Here is a 23,570-nt window from a genome sequence, read left to right as displayed (position 1 = left end):
TTTGGGTGGGTGAACGGGACATCACAGATTTTGAAAATATGGACCTGGGAGTTCTAGAGTGTCCAGGCACCTCCGTGGCATTAAGCCAGGCTCGTTCTAGTCCAGAAACTTCGGATCAGCAGTATCCCGAGCACTGCCTGCGGCTGAGTGTGCTCCTAACTCTGGGGGTGGCTCGGGGGCACTGGGCTCCTGATCCCCCCTTTCACTGTGTCATTGTGGAAAATACCAGCTTTGTCCAAATGAATGCGTTTGCCTCACCGGGGATTACCTGTCTGCCTGGTGCTAATCTCTAAAGTAAAGGCTTGGAGCCCTTGTTTTAGTCTCAGCTTCTCCATTTCCAGGTCCCTGCAGCTGCCCGTGTCTTATCCCTTCCCTTTACATAGCTGGTGTGGGGAGGGTTCGGAGCTTTTCCGAGGGATGCTTGCATTGCAGCCGATGAGGGGATGTGACAGGGCACCGCCGGGGAAGGAGAAGTAAGTGCTCTGTCTCACGTGTCCGACTCAGCAGAGGCCAACCTGACCGGAAGCTGCCTCCAGCCAGCCCACGCGCACATCAGTTTGCCTTTGTGGGTGTTTTCCTAGCAGTGTCACCCACGAGGACAGAGCGGCAGTCACAGGAGGCCGGGTGTGCTCACTGTCCTCGCTCACCAGAGGCAGCAGGAGGAGGGGCAGCCCTCGGTACTCCCTGTGCAACCTCCACAGATGCTCCCATCTGTGGCCTCCTGGCTCTCTGGGCCCTGAGTCCCTCGGGGGCAGGAGATCTGCCTTTCCCAGGGGCCCTCGCCCCACACCACCCCACCATCTGGCCCAGGAGGCTCCCCTCCAGCCCCACCCCTGGCCTGGGCCACCTCCACCATTGGATCACTTGGTCACCTCTCACCAGCCGCCTTCCCCGCCGGCTACTCTCCACACAGCGACTACCTCACCCCCAAATCCTGGGCTGAGCAGGCAGCAGCTCAAAGTGAGGCCCGGGAGGCTTTGAGCTCGCCCAGCAGGGGACAGAGGCGGCGCTGGCATAAGTCAACAGCCAGTGACTTGACAAGTGGTGCAGCAGATTTGGGGAGCCTGGGGGATCATTTCCTAGTCCTTCTACTTTTGTATTTGTTTATTTTCTCATACCAAAGCATGCAAGGGCCCCCATTTCACTCACTGGGCTCTGACCACACAGGGGTATGAGCCTCCATACGTCCTCATGTCTCCAAGTCCCAAACGCAAAGCTGAGGCCCCTGGCCCTGTGGGCGGGACCAGATCTAACCCTTCACCACCTGCTCCCAATCCTCAGCGCACGAGGCTGCCGCCGCCTGAGCTGCTCCAGCGGCGGCCGTGTGGGTGAGCCGCGGGGTCGGAGGACAGCGTGTACTCACCCGGAGCCCTTGCAAGCCAGGAGGTCCCTCCTTGCCTTCCGGACCCATCAGACCCTTTAGGAGGGAGAAAGAGAGAGAGAAGGTAACTGCAGGGTCGACACCGCAGGGGGCATTTCGGCCTCTCATTGGATATTGGATAGGAAGACACCGTCCTGGGAGGCCGAAGGGAAGAACCAGCCTCTCTCCTCAAATCTATTAACATTTTAAAACACGTGCATCCATGTGATCTGATTGAGAACCTCGACCAGCCCCGATGCAGGCAGCATCAGACACTTTAAAGGTGACACAGCAGGAGCAAATGCGGCTCACGGCGCTTTGCACGGAGAACAGACAGGAATTGTCTGCAATCCAAGCGTCTCCAGCGTTCAGCCGAGCGCCCCCTCCCAGGCAGCTTGCTGGCTCAGCAAGACCAGCCGGGATTAGCTGACACTCAGGCAACAGGAAAACACAAAATAGAATAGTCCGGACAAATAAATCAATTTGTCTCAGCAAGGCAAGGGTTTTGTGGCCAGGACCCCGGCCAGGAAGGGGTCCCAGTGACCTAACTCCAGCCCTGCCCTCCGACCCCCACCGGGTGTCTGCTCATGACCTCAGGCAAGTCGCCTGTGCCTTGGAGCCTCAGTTAGCTCATCTCCCCGGGAGGGCCACACCCCAGCTGAGCAGTGCTGAGGACCACATGCAGGATGGATGGGAGAGCCCCAGCCTAGCCCCTGGGCCCCCGAAGTACACCCCAACGGCACCGAGGAGGAGGTGCGGGATGCAAGTGGGCAGCTGGAACCCCGGCTCAGCCGTGACTCTGATTCCACATGAATTTGGGCCAGAAATACCCTCCCTGCAACTCTTCGCCTTCCACAAATACCAGGATGGCACTGAGAGCTGCCATCTCATGCGTCACTCCCCGGGGCAGAGCTGTGTGAGGGGCCAGGGTCTGTGCCTCCCACTGGAACACACAGATGGACGCCGGGCAGCCCGCGGGGGTCCGAGCCTCCCTCCTCGCCAGGCTGACCCGAGGGGCTCGGGGCCTGCAGGAGCCAGCTCTCAGCAGCGAGGAGCCCTGGGGTTCAATCTTCCCAGCCGGCCCCGCTTTATTAGGTTCAAGCAGACGTTGATGAAACTGCCCGCGCCTGATTCATCTTGGGGGAGGATGAGGGATGTGGGCCCCGGACGGCTCTGCATTTGGATGCAGGAGGCTGTGTGCTCTTTCCATTTTGAGAACGGGGTGCATTTTTCTCTCTCTGAGATTGCTAAGCACAAACTCAAAATTTTCCATTCTCAACAGAAGTCACCGAGGCCAGCTTCTCAATTTGATTCCAGTGAGTAAGCGGAGAGCCACCGCGCCGTGGCGGGCCTGGGAAGTGCTGCTGGGATTCAAGGCAGAAGCTGATCTGGGCCCAGCTGCGTGGGGCTTGGCAGAGCACGGCCGCATCCATCGCCCCCTCAACCTCCCAGGCATGCACGTGGGCACCGATGACACCACAGTGACATCCAGTGAAGCCAAAGATTGGGAAGGTTAAGTCATGTCCCCAGACGCCGCAACCAGAGCTCTGGCTCCAGATCCCGGTGCCTCCCAAGCCCACGGTGCCCTGTGCTCCCACTGCGGGGGCACCACCTCACCATCCCTGGGTGCCCGTGAGGTCCCCAGCCCTCCATGGGCCTGAGTCGGCTTTTGATCAAGCCAGGGGTACTTCTGGCCTGTACCCCAGTTCTTGTATGCATAAATAAATCTTAAAAAATATTTTGCAGGGCCTCCCCGGTGGCGCAGCGGTTGAGCACTGGGTTGCGAAGCTGCCCATGGCCTCTGCAGCGCCGGTTCGATCCCTGGCCGCTCCCCGGCCACCGGAGGAGGGTCCCACATGGCGCGCAGACCTCTCCTGCCGCCCGCTGCTCCCCTCAGCAGTGTCCTTCGGTCCTTCTGCCTGCTCTGCTCCCCGCTCTGGCTCTGGTGAATTCTCTCACCCTCCCGCGCTTCTGACTGTACTCAGTGCTTGTATAAACAAAAACAAACAAATAAAGAAAGAAAGAAAACATGCCTCTATATAAAAAAAAAAAAAATATTTTGCATGCGAGAAAGTCGATATCCACAAGGGGTTAGAGTTCCTGCTTTTCCTCCCCGCCTCGTCTAGCGTAGCAAAGTCTGCACATGGAGGAGACGACCGTGTACTCCATGCCCGCCCCCAGAGTAAGAGGCCAGGAAAGCCGCGCCCGGCACAAGCAGGGCTGCACCCTGTTAGCTGCCTTTTCCTTAGCGGGAGCGTGAAGCCAAGCGATTCTCTTTGGCGCTGCTGGGGGACGGGTGCTCTGCTGCACACACAGGGGTGAAGAGGGTGTGGGCTCCACACTCAAATCTTGGGCCAGAGCCCCGTTTTGCTTCTTAATAACTATGTAGCCTTGTGCAAGCCCCTCAGTATCTTTGCACCGATGTCTTCATTGGCCAAAGATGCAATGAATGCCTTCTCACCGACAGACTTAATGTGCAAACACGTCCTGATGAAATGTATTATGCATGGACACTCGGCACTTGTCAGCTGAAATCTGAAATGTACCTGCATCTACCCACAGAGGTAAGGGCTGAGGGCACGCGCACCGCCTGCAGCACTCCCTACCCACCGCTGGGCAGATGCCTCAACGGCAGACTGAAACCCGGGCCTTGTGAAGTCAGCAACAGCTCAGATGACAGAGGCAGAGGCAGCTTTCTGACCGGGACTCCCTGCTGTGGAATTGCTTTAGTTGCACTGGGAGGAAGCATCCTCTGAGCGTCTCCTGGCTTCACCGGCAAAACCATACACATTTGTCCACTGAGACGTGGACTTTGATGGACTAATGCAAATCCACCCATTAATACAAATCCATGAATAGTTCAAAGAACATGAATATTTCATATAATATTTGGATTATACAGATTACTTCCTAATAAGCATCTTCTTTCAAAAAATCACAGTCACTTGAAAGAGGTAGGAGTGCTGGGGGGCACGCCGACCCAGGGGACCGGCCGCGCCCCCAGGGGCCCCGCGCATCTCGGCTCACGCTGCCAGTGACCGCAGAGCCCTCGGCTGGCCTCCTCCTGAGGGTCAGCCCAGTCATCACACCACAATGAGGGAGAGGCCAGAGCGTGGCACGTCCATGCCCCATGGAGGCAGAGACCCGGGAAGGCACGTGTGGGTAGAGGGTGCTCCCTGGGCCCTGGGGGCCCCTGCTTCACCCCTTTACCTGAAAGGAGCTGAGATACCAGACTGGAGGGGGACCCAGAAAGGGCTGCCCAGGCTTGCGGCTCTGAAGGGGGTACCCAGGCTGTAGTGCCCTCTGGTGACCTGCTGCCGGTGACACCCCCAAGACTCGGGCCCCCCTACGGGTGTTGACAGGATGTGGGGCACTCAGATGAAGGGACGAGCTTCTCCGAGAATGAGGGAAGAGGAAGACTGTTACTTTCTAGATCCTGAAAGCTACGAGGGACCCTGGGCTGGGAGGGGCGACTCACCGGAGCTCCTGGTGGCCCAGGTGGGCCCTGGTGACCTCGTGGACCCGGAGCTCCCTGGCAACACAAGCAGAAACAGATGCCCTTAGTTACAGCGCCCTTCACCACCCACCCAGCCCTGTGCTGGCTCGAGATTCACTGCGCTCCCCAGGGGCCCTGGAGGCAAGTTGGGGTGGGGTGCATGCGCTCCTGGCAGGGGTGGGTGGACCCCTCTGGCAGGGGTGGGTGGCAAGGGTGGATGGCTCCATCTCAGCTCAACGAGCAGGTGTGACGCCCTGGCTGGGGCCACCGTCCTGTTTCTGCGACACCCACGGCCCACGATGGCAGGGCCATCCCCTTACCTGCTCGCCCTTCAGGCCCTCTCTCTGCACCTGGGGACAAACAGGCGTCAGCAAAGATAGTGGTGGGTCCCGAGAGTCCCCACCCTGCTCCACCAAGGCGGTCTGTGTCACACTGCAGGGCGGCAGCTGTCTCCTCCCCAGCCGACCTGTGCTCAGTACCGAAGCTCTCCCCCTTCTGAGGCGAGACCCCCCCGCACAGCCCTCCGCCAGCCAGGACCCCCGACTCCAGCCCGAGGCGGCTGAGCACTCACCACGGAGCCGGGAAGGCCCGGAGGTCCCGCAGGCCCCACGTCGCCCTGCACAAACGACAGACAGTGCCCTCTGTCACCTTCGCTCCGCCCTGGCCAGCGTGCCCAGCGCAGCGGCCATTGGTCCTTTCGGCGCAGCTGTGCCAAGTCCACGGTCCAGCATCAGGTCAACCGCCACAGCATCCACCACACCAGGGACCGGCACACGCGTGGTGGGGACCCCAGCCCCTCCACCGTCACGACACACAGGCTGTCCTGTGTCCACCTCCACGGCCAGTGCGGGGCGATGGCAGCTGCAGGGGACCAGCTCGCCGGGGGGCTTGGGCTCCACAGAGCCTATTCTGGCCATTTCTCCAGGGGCCTGTAGCGAAACAGACCCCTCCGCGGAGCCAACACCCGAAGACCCGCGGGGACTGACCTTTTCCTTTTCTCTAGAGGCTGCTCAGGGGCGTGGGGAACACGCAAACCTGCTGTCAGAGAGGTGGGCCGGAGCCAATGAGGTGATGAGTGAGCAAAAGCGTCCTCTCAGCTGATGACGCGCAGCTGCCAGCCGCGTGTGCCCAGGGCCTGCTTCCCTGGCCCGGAACCTACACAGTCGCCCTCCACCGGCCCCACGCCCGCGGCCAAGTCACCACCTTCACAGAGCATCCCCGGGCTTCCCGGGCCCCGGGCGACTGTGCTCTGGTTTTCAGAGTGTGGTTTCAGGGCACAGTTGAGGGGAAGGCGCAGAGTTAATGATGTTGTATGTCCTTCCACCATGCACCTGCTCACCTCTCACATGTAATGAGTCCTGCTCAGAAACATCGTCTCAACATGCACACAGGCACAGGCGCACACACGCGCACACACGCATGCACACACACACACAGGCAGCAGCAGGGCAGAGTCGTCCCCTAGACCCAGACTTCAAGGACCGTCCCTCGCACTGATCTGAAATCCACTCCTTACCTTAGGGTTCAGCACCCCCACTCCAGGAGGGCTACAGGAGTATGTTAAACCCTGAAGCCGGGATCACAGATGGTGCTGACCTCAGCTCTGAGCACATGCGGCTGCAGAGAACAGCTAGCTCAGCTAGAACCAGGCCCAAGGGGCCAGTTTGGAAGGCGTCAGCCTCCTCCAGCTCCAGGCCGAGGCCAGGGCGCTTTCAGCCTGCACATCAATCCGTTTACCTGGACGGGGCCCAGCGTGTCTGCGCTGGACAGTCGGAGCCGCGAGGCCCCTGCCCGGCGCTCCCTCGGGCCGCAGCTAGTCTGAGTCAGCACGACCTTCACCGGCTCGGCGGAGGGACAGGGGGGTGCAGGGAGGCCTGTCTCTGTCTCCCCCTCCCACCTCCCTCCCCCTTCTCACTTCACCTTTAAGGGACCCCTCTGCTGTCCCTTCTCTCCCAGCAGGCCCCCCCGTAGGATGACCTTCCTCAAGACGCCGGAATAGCTTCACCCTCTTGTATGTTATCACCCCCCATTACAGCCCAGAGCACCTCACCTTTCCAGCCCCCTGCTCCCTGACACCTGCCTTCACCTGCTTCTCCAGGACACCCCAAAATCTGTTGCAAAATTGTTTTGCAAAACAATTTTACATGCAGCTTTTTTTTTTTCAGTTGCAATCCAGAAATTCTAAGCAAGACATTCAAGTCTTGTTGAAAAACTCTCCAGAATAGACGCTGGCATGATAAGACACAACCTTTGCTTTGCTTATTCAAGATGCGGCCCAGGTCAGGGTCAGCATTCTGGCAATTGCTTGAAACGTTGCAGAGGAGAGAGGAAGAGAGGAGAGAGGAGAGAGGAGAGAGGAGAGAGGACTTGGGAGGGTTGTTTGTCCACGGCCTGCCTTAGTCCACACGGAAATTTAAGCTACGTCATATTTTAATAATCTGGGTATTATATAATAGGATGCTTTGGGTATTTCTAAATGGATTTTTATTAAAAATGAAAAAAATGTTAAAAATGAGAGCCAGGAACATCTTGTCGAGCTGAGTTCCCTCATCTCCGTTGTCTGCCCTTTGTTCCAGGAACAAAGTCAGCCTGGACGCCCCCAAAGTCAGCTTGGGCCACCCTCCCCCAAAGTCACCTGGGCACCCCCCCAAAGCCAGCCCAGGTGACCCTCCCCCAAAGTCAGCCCAGGTCCCGCTCCCCCAAAGTCAACCTGGGCCCACCTGCCCTGAAATCCCTACTCGCCCGCTCCGAGGGCCTGCTTACCTTCTGTCCCTGGGGTCCCGCCACACCAGGGGGGCCGGGTCTTCCCTGGGGGAGAGAAGGAACATGGGCAGTCGGGGTGCTGATGGAGGCGGTGGGCAGGGCATGGCCCACGCTGCACCCTGACTTCCCCAAAGGCACAGCCCACCTGAGCCCAAACTCCCCGCCGCCTCACAGCTGACAGTTCTCCCTAACTCGCCCAGGGGCCACGTCTCCCTGGTCCCCGGGCGCACCCCAGAGCCGCGGCATGGGAAGTGTCTGAGCCAGCACAGGGGAGGTGAGGACCCGTCTGGAGAGGAAGCAGCCCCCCCTGGGCCCCCAGTCTCCTGCCAGTGACTCGTGCTCCTGACTGATAAGCTGGCGCGTTCCCTCGCTGTCTTCAATGCAGAGACATGGTTTTAGGGTAACTTTGTTGTAATCATTTAAATATTTGAATTAGTTACTCCCAGAGACCAGGTCCTCAGGGCGACATTCAAGGGCATAAGACTTGCCTTCCACTGCCCCGGCCTCCCTCCGAGCGCCCTCTCTGGGGACACCCAGGCCGTCGGCTTCGCTCTTGTCTGTCCGTCCTGAGAGCTCCGTCGCCAGTCACGGGTGCTCTGTGCCCTCTCTCCCTTTCTGCAGGTCCCGCAGGACCCCCCAGCATGCCCGCCCGGTTTCCACGGCCTCTCACATCCCCGTATCTACACGCCGGCCCACACGGATGGGCCTGTGGTGGTCCTCGCGCCTCTGCCCTCCCGGCCGGGCCTGCCGCCAGCGTGTCTGGCTGCCCGGGCCTTGAGGTTAATCGTCAGGTGTGACGTCACTCACACGTGAGGTCAGGAAGGGTTTAGAGCCCCGTGCTCCCTGGGGCCCCTGGCACAGGGGTGGGGGCCTATACCCGGGACCCGCAGATGCCCAGAGATGCAGAGAGGGGTCACGGCACCCCAACCCTGCAGAGTTTGTGTCAGACCCCACCGTTCCTGTCCTCCCGCTAACCCCAGTCCAGCGCCCTCGCGCACCTACCTGCTCGCCAGTCTCCCCGGGCTTCCCGGGAAGCCCATCCAGGCCTCGCTCCCCCTGGACAGAGGGAAAGAGGAGAAATGAAGACCCAACGGTGAGCACAGAGGGCAGCGGCCAGACCCCACAGCCACATCCCGGAAAGTGGGGGAGCAAAGGCCTGGGGCCTTACAGCACTCAGCCCCTCCCCCCGCCAGACACCGTGCTTATAGTGCACACTCACACTCACACACAGAGACACTCACACACAGACACCCACACAGACACACCTGCAGAGACCCTCACACAGACACACGCACACACACACACACACACACACAGGCACAGACAAGCTCACAGATACTCACACAGAGACACACACACAGACTCACACACAGACACTGAGACACAGACACACCTGCAGAGACACACACACACACTCACACAGAGACACACAAGACACACACAGATACACAGACACACACACACAGAAACAGACATACACACAGACACACTCACACAGACACACCCACACACAGAGACACACACACACATACACACACACACACACACCCCAGTCTAGACTTCACTCATGTTGGGGCTGAGGAGCCTGGTCAGCGGTCAGGGAGACCGGCGCCCTCTCCGCAGTACCCACGTGGCCTCTCCGCACACTGTGTCCGTCTCGTGGGCCTATGCGGGGCCAAAGCCCTGGGTGTGGGGCTGTGAGCTGCAGGCACCTGAGTCCATCACCACCCACAGTGCCGTGCACCCCCACACACCCTGTAGTGGAAGCCCCCTGAGAATCCCCTGCTGGCCACCTTCACCCATTGCCACGGGCCCGGGGAACCCAGAGGCCTCACCTCACGGGCGAGCACACAGAGCACCTGGGGCCTGGGAGATCACCCCAGGCCCGAGACGTCCAGCCTCCCTGCCAGAGCACTCGTGCCGCGGGCCAGGCTCCCGAGTGTCCCCGGAGCAGGGCCTCCATAGACTCAGCGGAGGAAGCGGGAGCCATCTCGAAGCAGGGGACTCTTTCTGCTGCCCAGCCCCCACATGCCCCGGCCTGGCCCTGCAGACCAACAGTGCTGGGGCCCCTGCAGACCAAGAGCCCGCCAGGCTCGCCTGGGATGCTGCAGGCTGTGGGCTGCTGGGCGGGACATGCTGGACGCCGTGTCTGCATCCCCGAGGCTCAGCACAGGGAGCAGGGCCAGGACACGGCACAGAGCTGACGGATGTGTCTCCATTAGCAGGGGTGGGGGGAGGAGCAGGAGAAAGCAGGTGAGGGTGGGCGAGGAGTTGAGAGCAGAGGCAGCCAGAGGCAGGGAGGGAGGGTCGGGTCAAGGTGGCCGTGTGTAAAGTAGAACCTCAAACCGCAAGGCCTGCAGGAACCGCTGGGACGCGGGGTGGAGTAGAGGCGACGGGGAGAATGGCCAGAGGCCCAGCTGGAGCGCACACCCCGGAGGTTGGAGCCGCTCTGCTCTGTGCTGTCTGCTTTCTTGGCCCTGGTTCCCGCGGTACCAGCCACGCCAGCGCCCAAGGACGGGGTGGGAGCCGCAAGCTTGGCCCCTGCACAGACAGTGTTGCAGGTTCTGGGGTGCAGGTGCTGGGGCAGGAGACCCGCCTACAACCCAGACTAACCCCTGACTCCCCCAAACTCAAGCTGTGTGACCTTAGGCCATCACTTAGCCTGTGACTCAGTTTCCCCACCTGCCAGTAGAGATGCTACTTATCTCCTACAACTGCCTTGCGGGTTTCGGTGAGCTGGCAAATGTGAATGCCTGGAACAGCACCTGCCGCCTGGAAGGGGGCGAAACAGCATGTCTGTGGGGAGCAGGAGAGGGAAGCAGACGGCTGAAGGGGACAGCGGGAGATGGATGTCATAGGAAAAGAGGGGGTATGAGTCTGGGACAGAAGGAATGAGCGAGGAGAGCCAGGAGCCGCAGACTGAGTTCTGAGCCGGTTCTGCCAGGGCCGCTGGGCCGGCACACGCCTCCTCCTCTCTGGGCTCTTGCTCCTCGCGGGAGCTCCTGAAATACCGAAAAGAAGAAAAGCAGGCCCGCCGCTGCGCTCCAGGGCCTCTGAGGCCGCACGGGTTTTGCCCTCCTTAGCGCGCTCGGACAGCTGAAAGGAACGTCCCCCGCCTGCAGCTCCGGCCCCCCCTCCACCTGCGCCTCTGTTGGCAGGAGAGGAAGCGAGTCTTAGGGACCACGTCCTGGTGCCCATGGGGTCAGAGGGGCTAGAAGCTTCTATGAGGCCCCAGAGCCGGTGAGGGAGAGCCAAGGGATCAATGGGAATCTGGCTTTCTGATTCCAAAGATGGCTGGTGCTGTTACCCTCGTCCTCGGGCCACCTTGTTCTGCAGTCAGGGCAGAGCCCTGGAAGCTCCCGGGGGCCTCAGGAGCTGGGTGGTCACATCCACCCACGGGGGTCTAGGGAGTGGGGACCAATGCAGCCCACTTGGGGCCCTTGCAGTGAGTGGCCTCCTTGGTGACCAGCTAGATCCACCTTAGGATTTGCCAACCATCCCAGCCCCTCCCTGCCTCTGTCACCCCGGCATCCTGGGGCCTAGGGGCTCCACACCTTGCGGTGCCCGCAGGGGCATCTTCTGGAAAAGCAGGGCTGCCGGGGCTTACAGGGCTGCCTGCAGGCGGCTGTCGGGCATGGCCTTGGGGACAGGTGCTCCTGGCCCAGCTCCGTGCAGGCGAGCCAGGCAGCTGGACTGACTGTCTCCAGGGAAGATGGAAACTTCCTTCTTGCTGAGGTAAGAAATCAGAGCAGTTCCCGGGAAAATAAACAGTTTGCAGAGCCCGTGGGAGAAAAGAACTCGAAAGATGCCGGAGCTGGGATCAGGTTCAGGCTTCTCTTTGGACAGATGGGGAAATGGAGGAGCCCGGGGGTGGGGGACAGCGCCCCTCAGGGTCAGCCAGAAAGTCAGGAGGCGTCGGCAGGCAGTTCCCATGCTGGGCTAGCAGAGCCCGCTGCCATGCCTCCCCCAACTCCTGTCTCTGTCTGTCTGTCTGCCCCCGGAGCTGCCAGCACTGTCATAAGCATTTCAGAAATACACCCCTCACTTCATCCTCACAGAGCCCCTATGCCGGGGACACGGCTGCCCAGCATCGAGCCCAGGGCTCCCCCCTCTGTGCAGGGCTCAGACGCAGGCTGTCGACTCTGGGATCATTGCGTGTGTGTATGTGTGGCCGGGGATAAGGTGTTCCCCTATGTGAGATGTTGCTTCTGGGGAAACTGAGGCAGAAGGTTCTCCCTTGGATTCACTGGGAGGTGCCATGCACCTGAGGGTCAGGTCACAGGCCTGGGTCTTAGTGCCTCCTGCTGTGCTATCCAAGCCCTGAGGACCACCTGGTCCCCAAGCTCTGCCCGCGGCCGAGTGGGCTTCTAGACCAGGCCTGGTCCTGGGGGCCGCAGCCGCCTGTCCACTCGCTGTGCTGTGCTGACCACTCGGCTGTCTCAGAGGCGCGGTCCCCACACTGTCACGAGCCAAGAGCCACCGAGTGGAGATTTGAACAGTGGATCACGCACGTCCAAACTCTCAAAGGAGCCGAGACGCAGATCCTGGGGCCCAAGTGCGGGGACCGGCGAGGCGCCAGTCACCATGGGGGAGAACACAAGCCACCTGCCCGGCCCCCTGGTCACCCAAAGCCTCTGGGGACCTGGTGAGGTGACCCAGAATACACAAGCATCTTTTGTTCTGACTTGTAATCCCACTTTGGAGCAGGGGGAGCCTGGGGAAATCACCCTACATTTGAAAAATAAACCAGCAAATAAAGCTAAAGGTTGAAAGAGTATCACGAGGCCTGGTTTTTAATGGTGGAAAGCTGGAAAGCACCCTACATGATGGGTACTGGGGCACTGGGCATGAAGCTCGGTCTGTTCACGTCCTGGAACAGTGTGGTCCGGCACAAGTTAGAGACCTTCGCAGCTGCGGGGCGAACGCCCTGCGAGGACAGACAAGGCCAGACAGAGCCTGTCCTGGCAGCTCTGTAGCCCCGACTGCTGACCACAGCCCGCAAGTGTACACCATGAAACCCCATCATGTAACAACTTAGAAGTCCTTATAAAACTGGAGAGACAAACTGTAGAAGACAGACTAGACTCTGAAAAAGCGCCTGGGACATGGCTTTGCAGAGTCCAGATCAAGTTCTTGATCTTGAGGCCCTTCACAGAGGGGTCCAGAGAGACCCTAAGAACCTGCACGGTCATCTGGGGAGGGAGTGGACAAGCCGCCCCTGTCCCCGGCAGGCAGAGCCTGGGGAGGCGTCTGGCCACAGGGTCCCCTCGTGTGGTTTGGCAGGAATGGGCAACCTCCATCGTCAAAAAGTGGCCAGCGCGGCCGAGGTTGTCAGGGCTCAGATTGGGCCAGTTCACTCGGTGAGCAGGGCTGGGCTGCAGCACCAGAGGTCACTGCATGGCCCCTTTTGTTTGAGAGTCAGGGTGACGGAGCAGAGATTATGCAGCTCACTAGGTGAGACTGGAGTCGTGGTAACAACGGGGGCCTGGAAACCCTCCACTCTGTCTTGGGAGAGGCCCCCACCTGCGGCTCCTGGTCCAGGCCTTCTGGGCTCAGAGCTCATACTCAGGGGGAGAAACTAGGGCCTTGTCTGCACTGGCCCCACCAGCCACACTTTTGTACACCGCACGCACATGCGCACACATATGTACACTCAAGCACACAGGCACACCCGCGCACACACACCCATACACACAAGCAGGGTGTCAGTCCCAGCCTCCTCCTCCTGCTTTCTGTGCAAAGCTGTATGGCATTAAGGAAGTAGCCTGTAAATACCTTCTCTCCTTGGGCTCCCTTTGCACCCCGTTCTCCTGGGAGACCCTGGGGAGAGAGGAGAAAGTCAGTAGCACAACATCTCGGTCCAGCATTTACTGTTTGAAGGCTGTGGACCAGCTGCCTGGATGCCGTGAAGATCCTGTCTCCTTGGAACTAGCTCCACACCTGGCTGCTCCCCACTCTCCACCCCTGACAGCTGCTGGGATCCTGGGGTCGGCAGCAGGAGCTGATGAGTCAGGCCCCTCCCAGGAGGGAGGTCAGGGGCTCGGGCCTGCTGGAAGGTAGGAACACGTCCAGTGTGGCGATGTGCTGTCCCTGTGCCCCCCCTCCCGGAGACAGGACCGTGGGGACCCTGTGGGAAGGCCTTTGAAGGGCAAAGATGCTGCCGGGTCCGTGTGCTGGCTCCAGGATGAACACCTACAACTTCGGGGTCTGGACAAGAGCCTCGGGGCAGGGACTCTGGGTGCCATCCAGACAGCAGAGGGTCTGAGACCCGCCCCCGCCCCGGGGACAGGCTGAGCCTCCAGACCATTTCAATTCCACCCGATATTTTGGTCGGACACCGACACAGGTCTGGAGCGTCCCCGAGGCAATGCGGCCTACTCTGTGCTGGTCACATCGTGCCTTTCTTTGGGGACAATCTTAACGAGAACCAAAAAGCCACTTTGCTCCTTGGAGACCATTTCTATTTGCTCCTGGTGGCACATGGCCACTGCGCCTCCGTTGCGTGTTCCAAGGGCTGGAATTAATAGGCTCTGCGCCCCCCCCACGAGGGACAGGTGTAGACATGGCTTCTGTGAGCGAGGCTCAGACACTCCTGGGCTGCTGGGAAAACTCCTGGGCTCCACTCAGACCCACACGTTACTATCTGGGGTTGGGGCAGGAGAACATGGTGTCAGCCTGTCCTCCGGAGGGTCGGGCACTGCACTGTATGTGCGTGGCTGGCCCAGGCAGAGATCCGGTGCAGATGCAGGGCGGGGTCTGTCCTGCAGCCTGGGCAGGCCCCAGGGGAGGGGTCAGAAAACCTTCCTAGAGAAGAAGCTTTACTTACAGGAGCCCCGAGGTGTCCAGGAGATCCAGGAAGCCCGGGTGGCCCTTGGGGTCCCTACAGAAAGAGTCACAAAGGAAAGATCGGATGGAAAGAGAAGGCAGAGTTGGCACCGTGACCTGCAGGGGGCACACAGCTCACCACCATGGGGTACCCTGCACCCACGCCTCCCCTTTGCAACCCATGCCATCACCGGCCTGGCACAGCATGATCCAAACGGATCTGCCTGACACCCGCCACGGGGTGCTGCTCTAGGTGCCAACACATCCACCAGGGGCCCCACACCTGGGGTCTGCCAGCTGTGTGCAGCTTCTGAAACCACACGGCTGAGCCCGGGGGCATCAGCCCCCCCCCACACTGCTGCACGACAGGCCAACTGGACAGTCCCGCAAAGACCCCGTGGAAGCCCCGGGTGCCGGTGCCACCTGCGCCACCAAGTGCCGGCTGCTGGGGGCAGCGGATTTGGCAGAATCTACGAGAATCTACACCGAAGCTGCATTCCCTTAGCCAATGTTAATCTGATTTTCCTCATCCATTCCTACAGAAATAACGATCAGGACACAAGGAGAAAGACACAGGCACACACACACGTGCGCATTCCCCACGTCGATGACTTTAGTGGAGCACAAGCAGAACTAAAAGCACGGGCGGAGAAGGGGGGGCCCATGTGCGTGTCCCCGCTACCTCGAGCAATGGGTTTTGCATCAAGAGTGTCTGCTGGGGCCAGGAGACACAGAGGAAAGACACTCACCCGCATGCCCACTTCGCCAGGCAGCCCCGGCTCTCCCGGCTCTCCAGGCTCCCCCTGCACACAGGGAAGAAAGTGGTCACAGCCCCGTGGGGTGCGGCTTGGACCCTCAGGCAGCCCGGAACCTCAAGTGTGTCCATTCCCAGAACTCAGTACAGAAGCAACGAGGCTGCCGGTGTCCAGGGGCCCAGACACCCCCACAGAGGCTCTCTGGGAGCAAAGGCGCAAGAGCCCCTCTGAATGAGGTGTTCTGTCCCCCCACTCACCCCTGCTGCTGGCGGCCAAAGGATACGGGCCGGGGCAGAGAGGGAAGCAGAGGGCTGGGGCTCGGGGCCGGGAGCACAGCCCTGCAGGAGGGCCCAGCACGGGGTCTGCGGCACCCAGGACCCCTCTCCTTGGTCCCCCTAAACCTCCTGCTCTCTGCACAAAAGGCTGGGGCTTTTGAGGTGCCCACAGTCCAGGCCCCACAGGGGGACGGCTCCACGTGGCCAAAGGTGACGCAGGGGGAGGAGAGGGGATTTCTGCCAGGGGTCTTGGCGGAGAAGTCGGCCCCTGTTCCCAGGCAGACCGGCCCGCCCGAGTCGAGATCAGTTTTGCCTGCATTTCGGGGTCGTGCGCCAATTCAGGGTGGGGACGAGGAGGTGCAGTTGGGGTGCTGTCAGGAAAAGGCTGGTCAGGTGGGTACCTGGTGCTGCTTGGGCCTAGCACCCCAAACCCTCTAGCTGCAGGCTGGGGGCTTGGGGGTACTCTTCACCTTGGAACCACCAGGGGGTCCCGATCTCGGCATGGGGCACGCCTGCTTGTCGGCCACGGGGACAGTCGCCCCACAGGCGCAGAGGTGACGCCCAGGGGCAGCTGCGCCTGCTGGCGCTGTCATTACCGGGCTGACCTCTGGGACCCGGATGATGCTGGCAAAGGCCGCCCGCCGCGGGACGGGCTCTGACCGGGAGGACCCGGTGGCGCCGCCGGTGGGCGGCAGGAACGACGTACCCGAAAGCCTTTGCTGCCGTCTCTCCCAGGGGGACCGGGCAGGCCCAGGGAGCCCTAGGACGAGAGGAAACCAGAGTGAGCCCCGCGTGGCAGCTGGCGCGGGAGAGCGGGCCCCGGCGGATGCGGGCGCAGGGGCCTTGGGGCACTTCACGAGAGCAGCGGTTCCGCGTGAGGCGGGGTCTCTGTGCGGCTCTTTCTGGGAGTCCGCGGGTGCTTTCTGGGGCTGAGTTGACGCAACACCTTTATTGGGAAGGGCTGTGGGTGGGTGGATTCTCAGCCTCCTTCACTTGCCACAACCTCACAAGCCCCCCGGCCACAACCACTCCCCCCTCCCCAGTTTGGCTGTTCTGAAATTCATTCCCGCAGAGACTGCAGAAGAAACCAGCAGAGACAGCAGTGATTTGGGGGGCACAGCACCAGCCAAACACGCGTTCACAAAGCCACTATCTGCAGTAAAATGGCAGAGCTGGCAGGGACCGTGAGGTGACATCAGGAGTTATGGGACATGGAAGTGATGTAGCAGCAACGTGATACTGAGGTGACGCAGTGACAAAGTCACGTTGGCAATAACGGCATTAGCGTGACGCGAAGATGCCGCGTCTGGCGGGAACCCTGTCTGCCCATCACGGGCACCAAGCCCGGGCCTGTCACACCATCAGTGTATTCTAGAAAACAGAAGTGACTGCTGCCTACAGGCAGACTTCCAGATCTGCCCAAAGCCACAAGCAGAGGAGACTTCCAGGCTGAGCTGCCTTTAACACCAGCCCCAGCGTTTCTGCCTGTCAGTCCCCAGATGCCTAGTGTCCCACCACGAAACGTTTTTACCACAGTTTACACGGATCCCCGGGCACAGGGCACAGGGCCACAAGGGGCACAGGCTGGTGAGCTGGCAGGGCCACCCCAGAGTCCACCCTGAGCTCCCTCCCCAGGCATCTGTTCTTGCTTGGACATCTGACCCACCCACCCAGGGAAACCCAGCCAGGGAAGCCGGGGCCTCTGTCCACGGCCTCATGGGACAGAGCTGTGCACCGAGCTGGGATGCTGGGGTCAGGGGCAGGGAGGGCCAGCGCCACGATGCCCCGTCAGCCTTTGGACCCACACTTCACCCCCTGCCTGCTCACTGATATGAACAATTGCTATGTGCACCCCCAAGTGCCAGGCATGACAGCCCTCAGTTGGCTTCCATGCAATTCTAGGGCCAAAGTCAAGATGTCCCAAAAGGAGACACATCACAAAGAGGTAAAGACGTCCTCTGAAGAAATGCCTAGAAGGTGCTTCCCGCAAGTCAGGCCTTTGGCGCAGCAGACCTCTCCTGTCTCCCTGCTGCTCCCCTCAGCAGTGCATTTCAGTCCATCCACCTGTCCTGCCCCCCACTCTGTCCCTGGTGAATCCTCTCACCCCCTGCACCTCTGGCCTGCACCCCAGTTCTTCTACCCTAAAATAAACAAATAAATGTCAGGCCTTTGGGGTGGCGTGGTGCGGGCCCACCCAGCCGCGGGCAGTCCACTCAAGACGCCGGCCCCCGCAAGGCCAGGGCGTCTTCTGTCTGCTGCAGCTGCAGAGGGGGGAGGGATGTCTCGACGGGCTCCCACCTCAGGAATAAAGGGTGGGGCAGCAGGGAATTGAGGCTCCCAGGACCAGCCAATAAAGGGAACCAGGGAGGAGACCAGAGACAATACCGGAGGGAACTCCGGAGAGTTCTGGAACCTTCCCCTTTGCCCACAGTTGCTACATTCCCAGCCTGGTTCTTTCCAACAGATGTCCAACGAGTGGCAGCACACCGGTCTCATTCACAGGGTGGGAGCTCTGGGAGGCTGGGGGCACACTTTACAGAGGACACCCGGCTCGGAACAAGGTCCCCACACTGGCAGTGTGGACTCAGATTCGGGTGATGCCAAATCAGCCTTTGACCTCTTGCTCCCCCCACACAAACTCTGCCTGACCTCGTCTGCAGCCCCTGTGGGGTACGTGGGCAGAAATGAGCCCCCCACACACACACCATACCCACGCTGGGAACCGTGTGATCACCTCACTGGACAAGACACAGAAAAGAGAAGAGAAATTTCTCCTGTTCTTCTGGCTAATTAACCATCAGGCTTTGTCCTACCTGGTCATAAAGACCTCCTGAGTGGAGCACTTGGTCCAGTGCGGGGCCCGTTGACTGGGCAAGTGCCTGAGGGCAGACAGGGCTGGGGGAGAGTGCAGCTTCCCGCGCCCGTCCTGCCCGGGACAGGCTCCCGTGTGTCCTCCTGCACATTCCTTCATGCGCTCAGCATTTTGCCCCCAGCCTACAGTCATTTGAGGGTGCATAAGCAGCTACACTTATTTCCCCAAACCCTTTAATTATTATAAAAATAGAAGGCCCTCAACCACAGCGCTCCAGCCAGATAACCGTGGACAATGCCTGTGAACACACAGCTCAGAATAGCAGCGGGAGCCGATCAGGCCAGCCGTGAGCAGGGAGGGCCCCGGGGCCAAGGCCAGTGGCAGAAATATCCTGGGCGTTTCACACGACAAACACACATGTAAATCGGATCTGCGGCTCAGAGCAGATACTCTGCAATGCAGTTATTAAATGAAATAAGTTGATCCCCGGGGGGACAGGGCAGTCAGGGCCGAGGAGTCCAGCATCACTTTGAGGGAAGGCCTGGACACTGGCACTGGCCAGGGGAGAGGAGGAGGGGGTCTGAGTCACACAGCCCCCGCCTCGCCCACCGCTGAGTGAGCCTGGACCCCTGGTTCCTTGATGGGGGTCTGGGATCCAGATGCTCAGAGGCTGGGCGACCACATGGCCAGAGGTCAAAGGCTGACATCCCCACTGCCCACTACATCGTGGCTGCTTTGAGATGGTCACTGCTGCTCTAAGTGCTGGCCATTGAGTCTGCCCAGCTGCCGACACCCCCACCCACCCATTCATTAAACCATGGGGTGCTCCGTGCGCCCCCTGCCCTGCCCTGCCCCGTCCTCCACCCAGAGCCGCGCTGCGCCTCGTCCCTCTGTCCAGTCGCTCTGCGTCCTTGCGTGGCCGTCACAGCGAGTGTGTCTCTGCTCTCGTGACCAGAGGTGGGGTGAGCACGGGAGTGACACAGACACAGGGATGGAGGGAGAACAAGGCCTCAGGGCTGTCACCCAAGACAACCAGGGGCTAATGGGGTTTGCCCCCAGAATCTCTCTCTCTCTCTCTCACCGCACCCCCCCTCCCCCCACGGGTTAACATTCTAGAGCATTTTGCAATGTGTTTTAAGAATGAACCAAAAAAGTGCTTCCTTTTCACCCTGTCTCCCAAGCGAGCTCCCGCGGCCCGAGCGCGTCACCTAAAGACCGACAGCTCCCCGCGGCCCTCGGGCGGCTGTTTCCAGGCGGGCTGACCAGTCCCGGTGAAAAAGACAGGCGTGGACTCGCGCTGACCCTCCACTTCTCTCCTTGGAGCAAACCTCCGGGCACGACCGTGCTAACGCCCGGGCGCCTGCAGGGAGCGGCGGGCTGCCCCATGAAGGCCGCCCCACGCTCGCGGCCAGAGCGGCACCTGCTGCCCTCCCAGTCCACGCAAGGGCTGCCGTGGCCCAAGTTGCAGATCCCAGCCCCGCCTAACAGCACAGCTGCCGAGTCTACAGGGAACTGGTCCACACAGATGTGCCCCCGACGCCTTGGGGCCCCTCTCCAGGGACACGGGATACTCTGAGCGCCTGCTGAGTGGGGAATGGCCTGCCAGTGGCTCTGCTTTGAGTTCTCCGCCAGCAGCTTGAGCGCGCCATTGGCTTCCGGGGCCCGTCTCCCGGGACCTGTCAGGCTCTTGCAGGTTATGATGGAGGTGAGGGGAGGTGGGGCGCTCACAGCTGGGGACACTCACAGGCCACCCGCCAAGTCCCCCCTACTCGTCTGCCTGCCAGTCCCTCCCCACTGCAGTTCTGTCCCTCCCCACTGCCCCTGGAAGCTTCCGCAGTCACTCTGAGCCTAGCCCCGGTCACTCTGCCTCTCCCCCCGCAGTGATCCCACACCTGCTAAGGGGGCACCTTTGGGTGTGGACACACACAGAGCCTCAGGCTCCCTGCACCGCAGAGACAGTCTGATGTCAAATGCCCCGAGAATGCTCATCAACCCACATCTGCAGCCCGGCGCCCCCCGCACCAGCGTGGGAAGCACGCTCTGCTCGAGGCTATGTGACTCCAGAACACTTTACTGTCTGGAAGCCCCGCCACACCTCTGCCTCCGGGTGCTGCTCACAGGTCCACTCTCCATCAGAGCCCCCGAAGCCCCCCAGAGCTCTGGGTCCTGCTTCTCAATTCTCACTACCACCTGCTCCCAGTCCACCCTACTCTCCCCGCTCACCAGCACGCGCTCGACCCCCGAGTCAGGGGCAGGCACTGCCCAGGAAGCTGCTCCCGACCCAGTCCTGCCAGGCAGGTACCCACTCCAGACCCAACCCTCCTCCTGCTCCCTAACCACCTGCGCAGCCCCTGGGGGAGATCAGAGGGAGACACTTACCTTTTCACCCTTTTCTCCGTGGTAAAAAGGCCCCCTGCCCTAGGAAGACAGAGCGGAAAACAAAGGGTTAGCACAGAGTAGCCCGGCTCGTCAGCAGCACCTGAGCTTCCAAACGGCCAGATGCCTCCTCGCCAGCTCTGCCAAGCAGCCTCCCAGGTGACGATAACTAGTATTTATCGAGTATTGATATATCGTCTCCTTGAAATTTTGCAGCAACTCTATGTTTTGGTCCTTTTCTTTGCTGTCCACGTCATCTTTACTGAGGTGTAATTCACATACTGCGTGATTCGCCTGACAGAGCGCGGGCCCAGCGGGCTTTAGCACGTCCAAGAGCTGCGTGGCCGTCCCCAAGACCCACTTGAGGGCCTTTCATCACGTTCCCAAGATGAATGACGTCCCCCCTCCCTACACACGTGAGCGCTCACCCCCTCTGCTCCCACGACCTGCCCTAGGCAAACACTGATCCATTTTCTATATATTTGCCCATTCTGGATGTTTTGCACACACATGTTCCAACAATATGGCCATTTAGTGCTTTCGAGGTTCCTCCCTGTTGTACACAATCCACGCTTCATTTCAGTGCACAACAGCACCCGCTGCATGGCTGCCACTCACGGCCCATGCGTTCACTCCCTACGAGCTATTTCGGGTTGTTTCCACCTTTTGGCTATTGTAACATATGCCACGAACATCTTTGTATAAGGCTTTGGGGCAAACATGTTTTCTTTTCTTTAGGATCTATAATGAGGCGTGGAATTGCTAACTCATAAGGCGATCCTAGAAACCGCAGGGCTGTTTCCAAAGCAGCTGCACCATTTTACGCCAGCAGCATAAGAGGGTCCCAATTTCTCCAAGACCCTGTGTCCCACCCACTACTAGAGGGGGCGCTGCAGCCCCCAACGACTGTGATTGTCGGCTCTCCTTCGAGTTTGCCAGGCTGTGCTCTGCATATTTCAGGGCTCTGTTGTGCGGTGCGTGTATGTTTATAATTGTTGTTTTAGAAGAACTGACCTTTTAATTACCTCTATAAAATGCCTCTCTATTTCTATTAACTTTTGTTATCTTAAAACCTATTTTGTCTGATAGAAGAGTAAATACAATCACTTCATTTTTTGTTTCTGATTTTCAAATAAATGTACATTTTCCATACTTCACCTCTCCAGCTGTTTATGTCATTAAATCTAAACTATGTCTCCCATAAACAGGATAGAGCTGAGTCCATCCTGCCCAGTCTGAAAATCTCCTCTTTTAATTAATGTGCTTCAAACATTCACATGTAATGTTCATATTTACAGATATACACGTGCCATTTTTGTCTTCTCTATGTTGCCTCCTGTCTTTTTGTGCCTATATTTCTCCTTCACTGACCTTTTTTTTGCATTAAATGAGTTCTCTCTGGTCCAGTATTCACATCTCCTTAATGATATTTCACTACATATTTGGAATTATTAGAGCTTGCTTTGGGGCTGACCATATACATCTGACCTTATCAGGATCTACTTGAGGTATTTTTTTGTTTGTTTTTTTTTTTTAAAGATTTTATTTAGTAAAGATTTTATTTATTTATTTATTTATTTATACAAGCACTGGGTACAGTCAGAAGCGTGGGAAGGTGAGAGAATTCACCAGAGCCAAACTGGGGAGCAGAGCAGGCAGACTGACGAAGTACACTGCTGAGGGGAGCAGCGGGCGGCAGGAGAGGTCTGAGCGCCATGTGGGACCCTCGCTGGCGGCCGGGGATCGAACCAGCACTGCAGAGGCTGTGGGCAGCTTCACAGCCCAGCGCTCAACCGCTGCACCACCGGGGAGGCCCTACTTGAGGTTTATAGCAACCTCCAGATGAGATTTAGAAACACACTCCTACACTGTCCTCCTCCCTTTTTGTGCTGTTACTATTATACACATCATCTAAGTATTTGCTAAAGACCCAGCAATACACAGCTATATTTCTTTGAATTCGGCTTCCCATTACTTTTCGACCTCAATTATTTCTGATGATGTGTTGGCTGTTGATCTGACTGAGGTTTTCTTGACCAGGTGAGTCACCTTCCCCGGCTGCTCTCCAAGTTTACTCCTTGTCTTTTAGCATTTCCACTGTGATGTCTCTGAGGATGAGTCTCTTTGTGTCTATCTTGATTGAAGTTCATTCAACTTCATTGTGCAGGTTACTGCTCTTCACCAAATTTGGAATATCTTTAACCAATCTTTCTTTGAATACGTTTCCAACTCCCTTTTCCGCTCCTTCTGGAATCCCCATCATGTGCATGTTTGTGCATTTTATGGCCCCTACATTTCTCTGAGCTTCTGTTCATTTTTCTTCCTGTCTGTCCTCTGTTTTTCAGATTACGTCATCTCCACTGATCTATTTTCAAGATCGCTGCCTGTTTCTTTGGCCTCTCTAAATCCACTGTTGAGCTGCTCTAGTGACTTTTTTCATTTCACTTATTATAATTTTAAACTCTAGAATTTTCTCATTTGTTTCTTTGTCACAATTTCTATTTATATTCTGTATTTGATTAGAGATGATCCAAGTACCTTCCTTTACATCTTTAAGAGCGACCTCCTTTCTCCCTTTGAACGTGATTACAGCAGCTGCTTCAAGGCTTGGTTACCTCTGCCTGTGCTCTCTCCAGGCAGAGTCTGCTGCCTGGTTTCCTTCCTGTGTGTGAGCACGATGGGAGTTTCTCTCTTCCCTCCTCACCAAGTTTACATGATGGTTAAGTGACCCTGACATCACAAAGCATGTTCCACGGGCCCAGCACACACAGTGCTGTCCATGCTACAGCTCTCCCTAGCTCCACGTTGCTTTGCACAAGCAGTTGCTTCGCACAAGCAGTTGCTTCCTCCCTCTAAGGAGGTGGGTCTGCAGGCATGGGAGAGGGGCGTGCAGGTGCACACAGAACAC

General features: G+C 58.8%; 1 protein-coding gene across 1 annotated transcript in view; it reads right to left on the bottom strand.

The window, feature by feature from the left end:
* COL22A1 (collagen type XXII alpha 1 chain) overlaps positions 1-23,570 on the bottom strand; it is a gene marked incomplete at its 5' end in the record, with an annotated part of 143,579 nt that overhangs the window by 86,482 nt on the left and 33,527 nt on the right. Inside the window, 11 exons of the mRNA XM_084229743.1 lie at positions 1,364-1,417; positions 4,839-4,892; positions 5,177-5,206; positions 5,428-5,472; positions 7,620-7,664; positions 8,622-8,675; positions 13,395-13,439; positions 14,446-14,499; positions 15,194-15,247; positions 16,181-16,234; positions 20,666-20,704. Coding sequence (XP_084085869.1) covers positions 1,364-1,417; positions 4,839-4,892; positions 5,177-5,206; positions 5,428-5,472; positions 7,620-7,664; positions 8,622-8,675; positions 13,395-13,439; positions 14,446-14,499; positions 15,194-15,247; positions 16,181-16,234; positions 20,666-20,704 — 528 coding nt within the window. The remainder of the gene's footprint in view (positions 1-1,363; positions 1,418-4,838; positions 4,893-5,176; positions 5,207-5,427; positions 5,473-7,619; positions 7,665-8,621; positions 8,676-13,394; positions 13,440-14,445; positions 14,500-15,193; positions 15,248-16,180; positions 16,235-20,665; positions 20,705-23,570) is intronic.

This window comes from Talpa europaea, assembly GCF_964194135.1.
Source record: "Talpa europaea genome assembly, chromosome: 3".
Lineage (NCBI taxonomy): Eukaryota > Metazoa > Chordata > Mammalia > Eulipotyphla > Talpidae > Talpa > Talpa europaea.
This window is presented reverse-complemented; position numbering and strand designations above follow the sequence as displayed.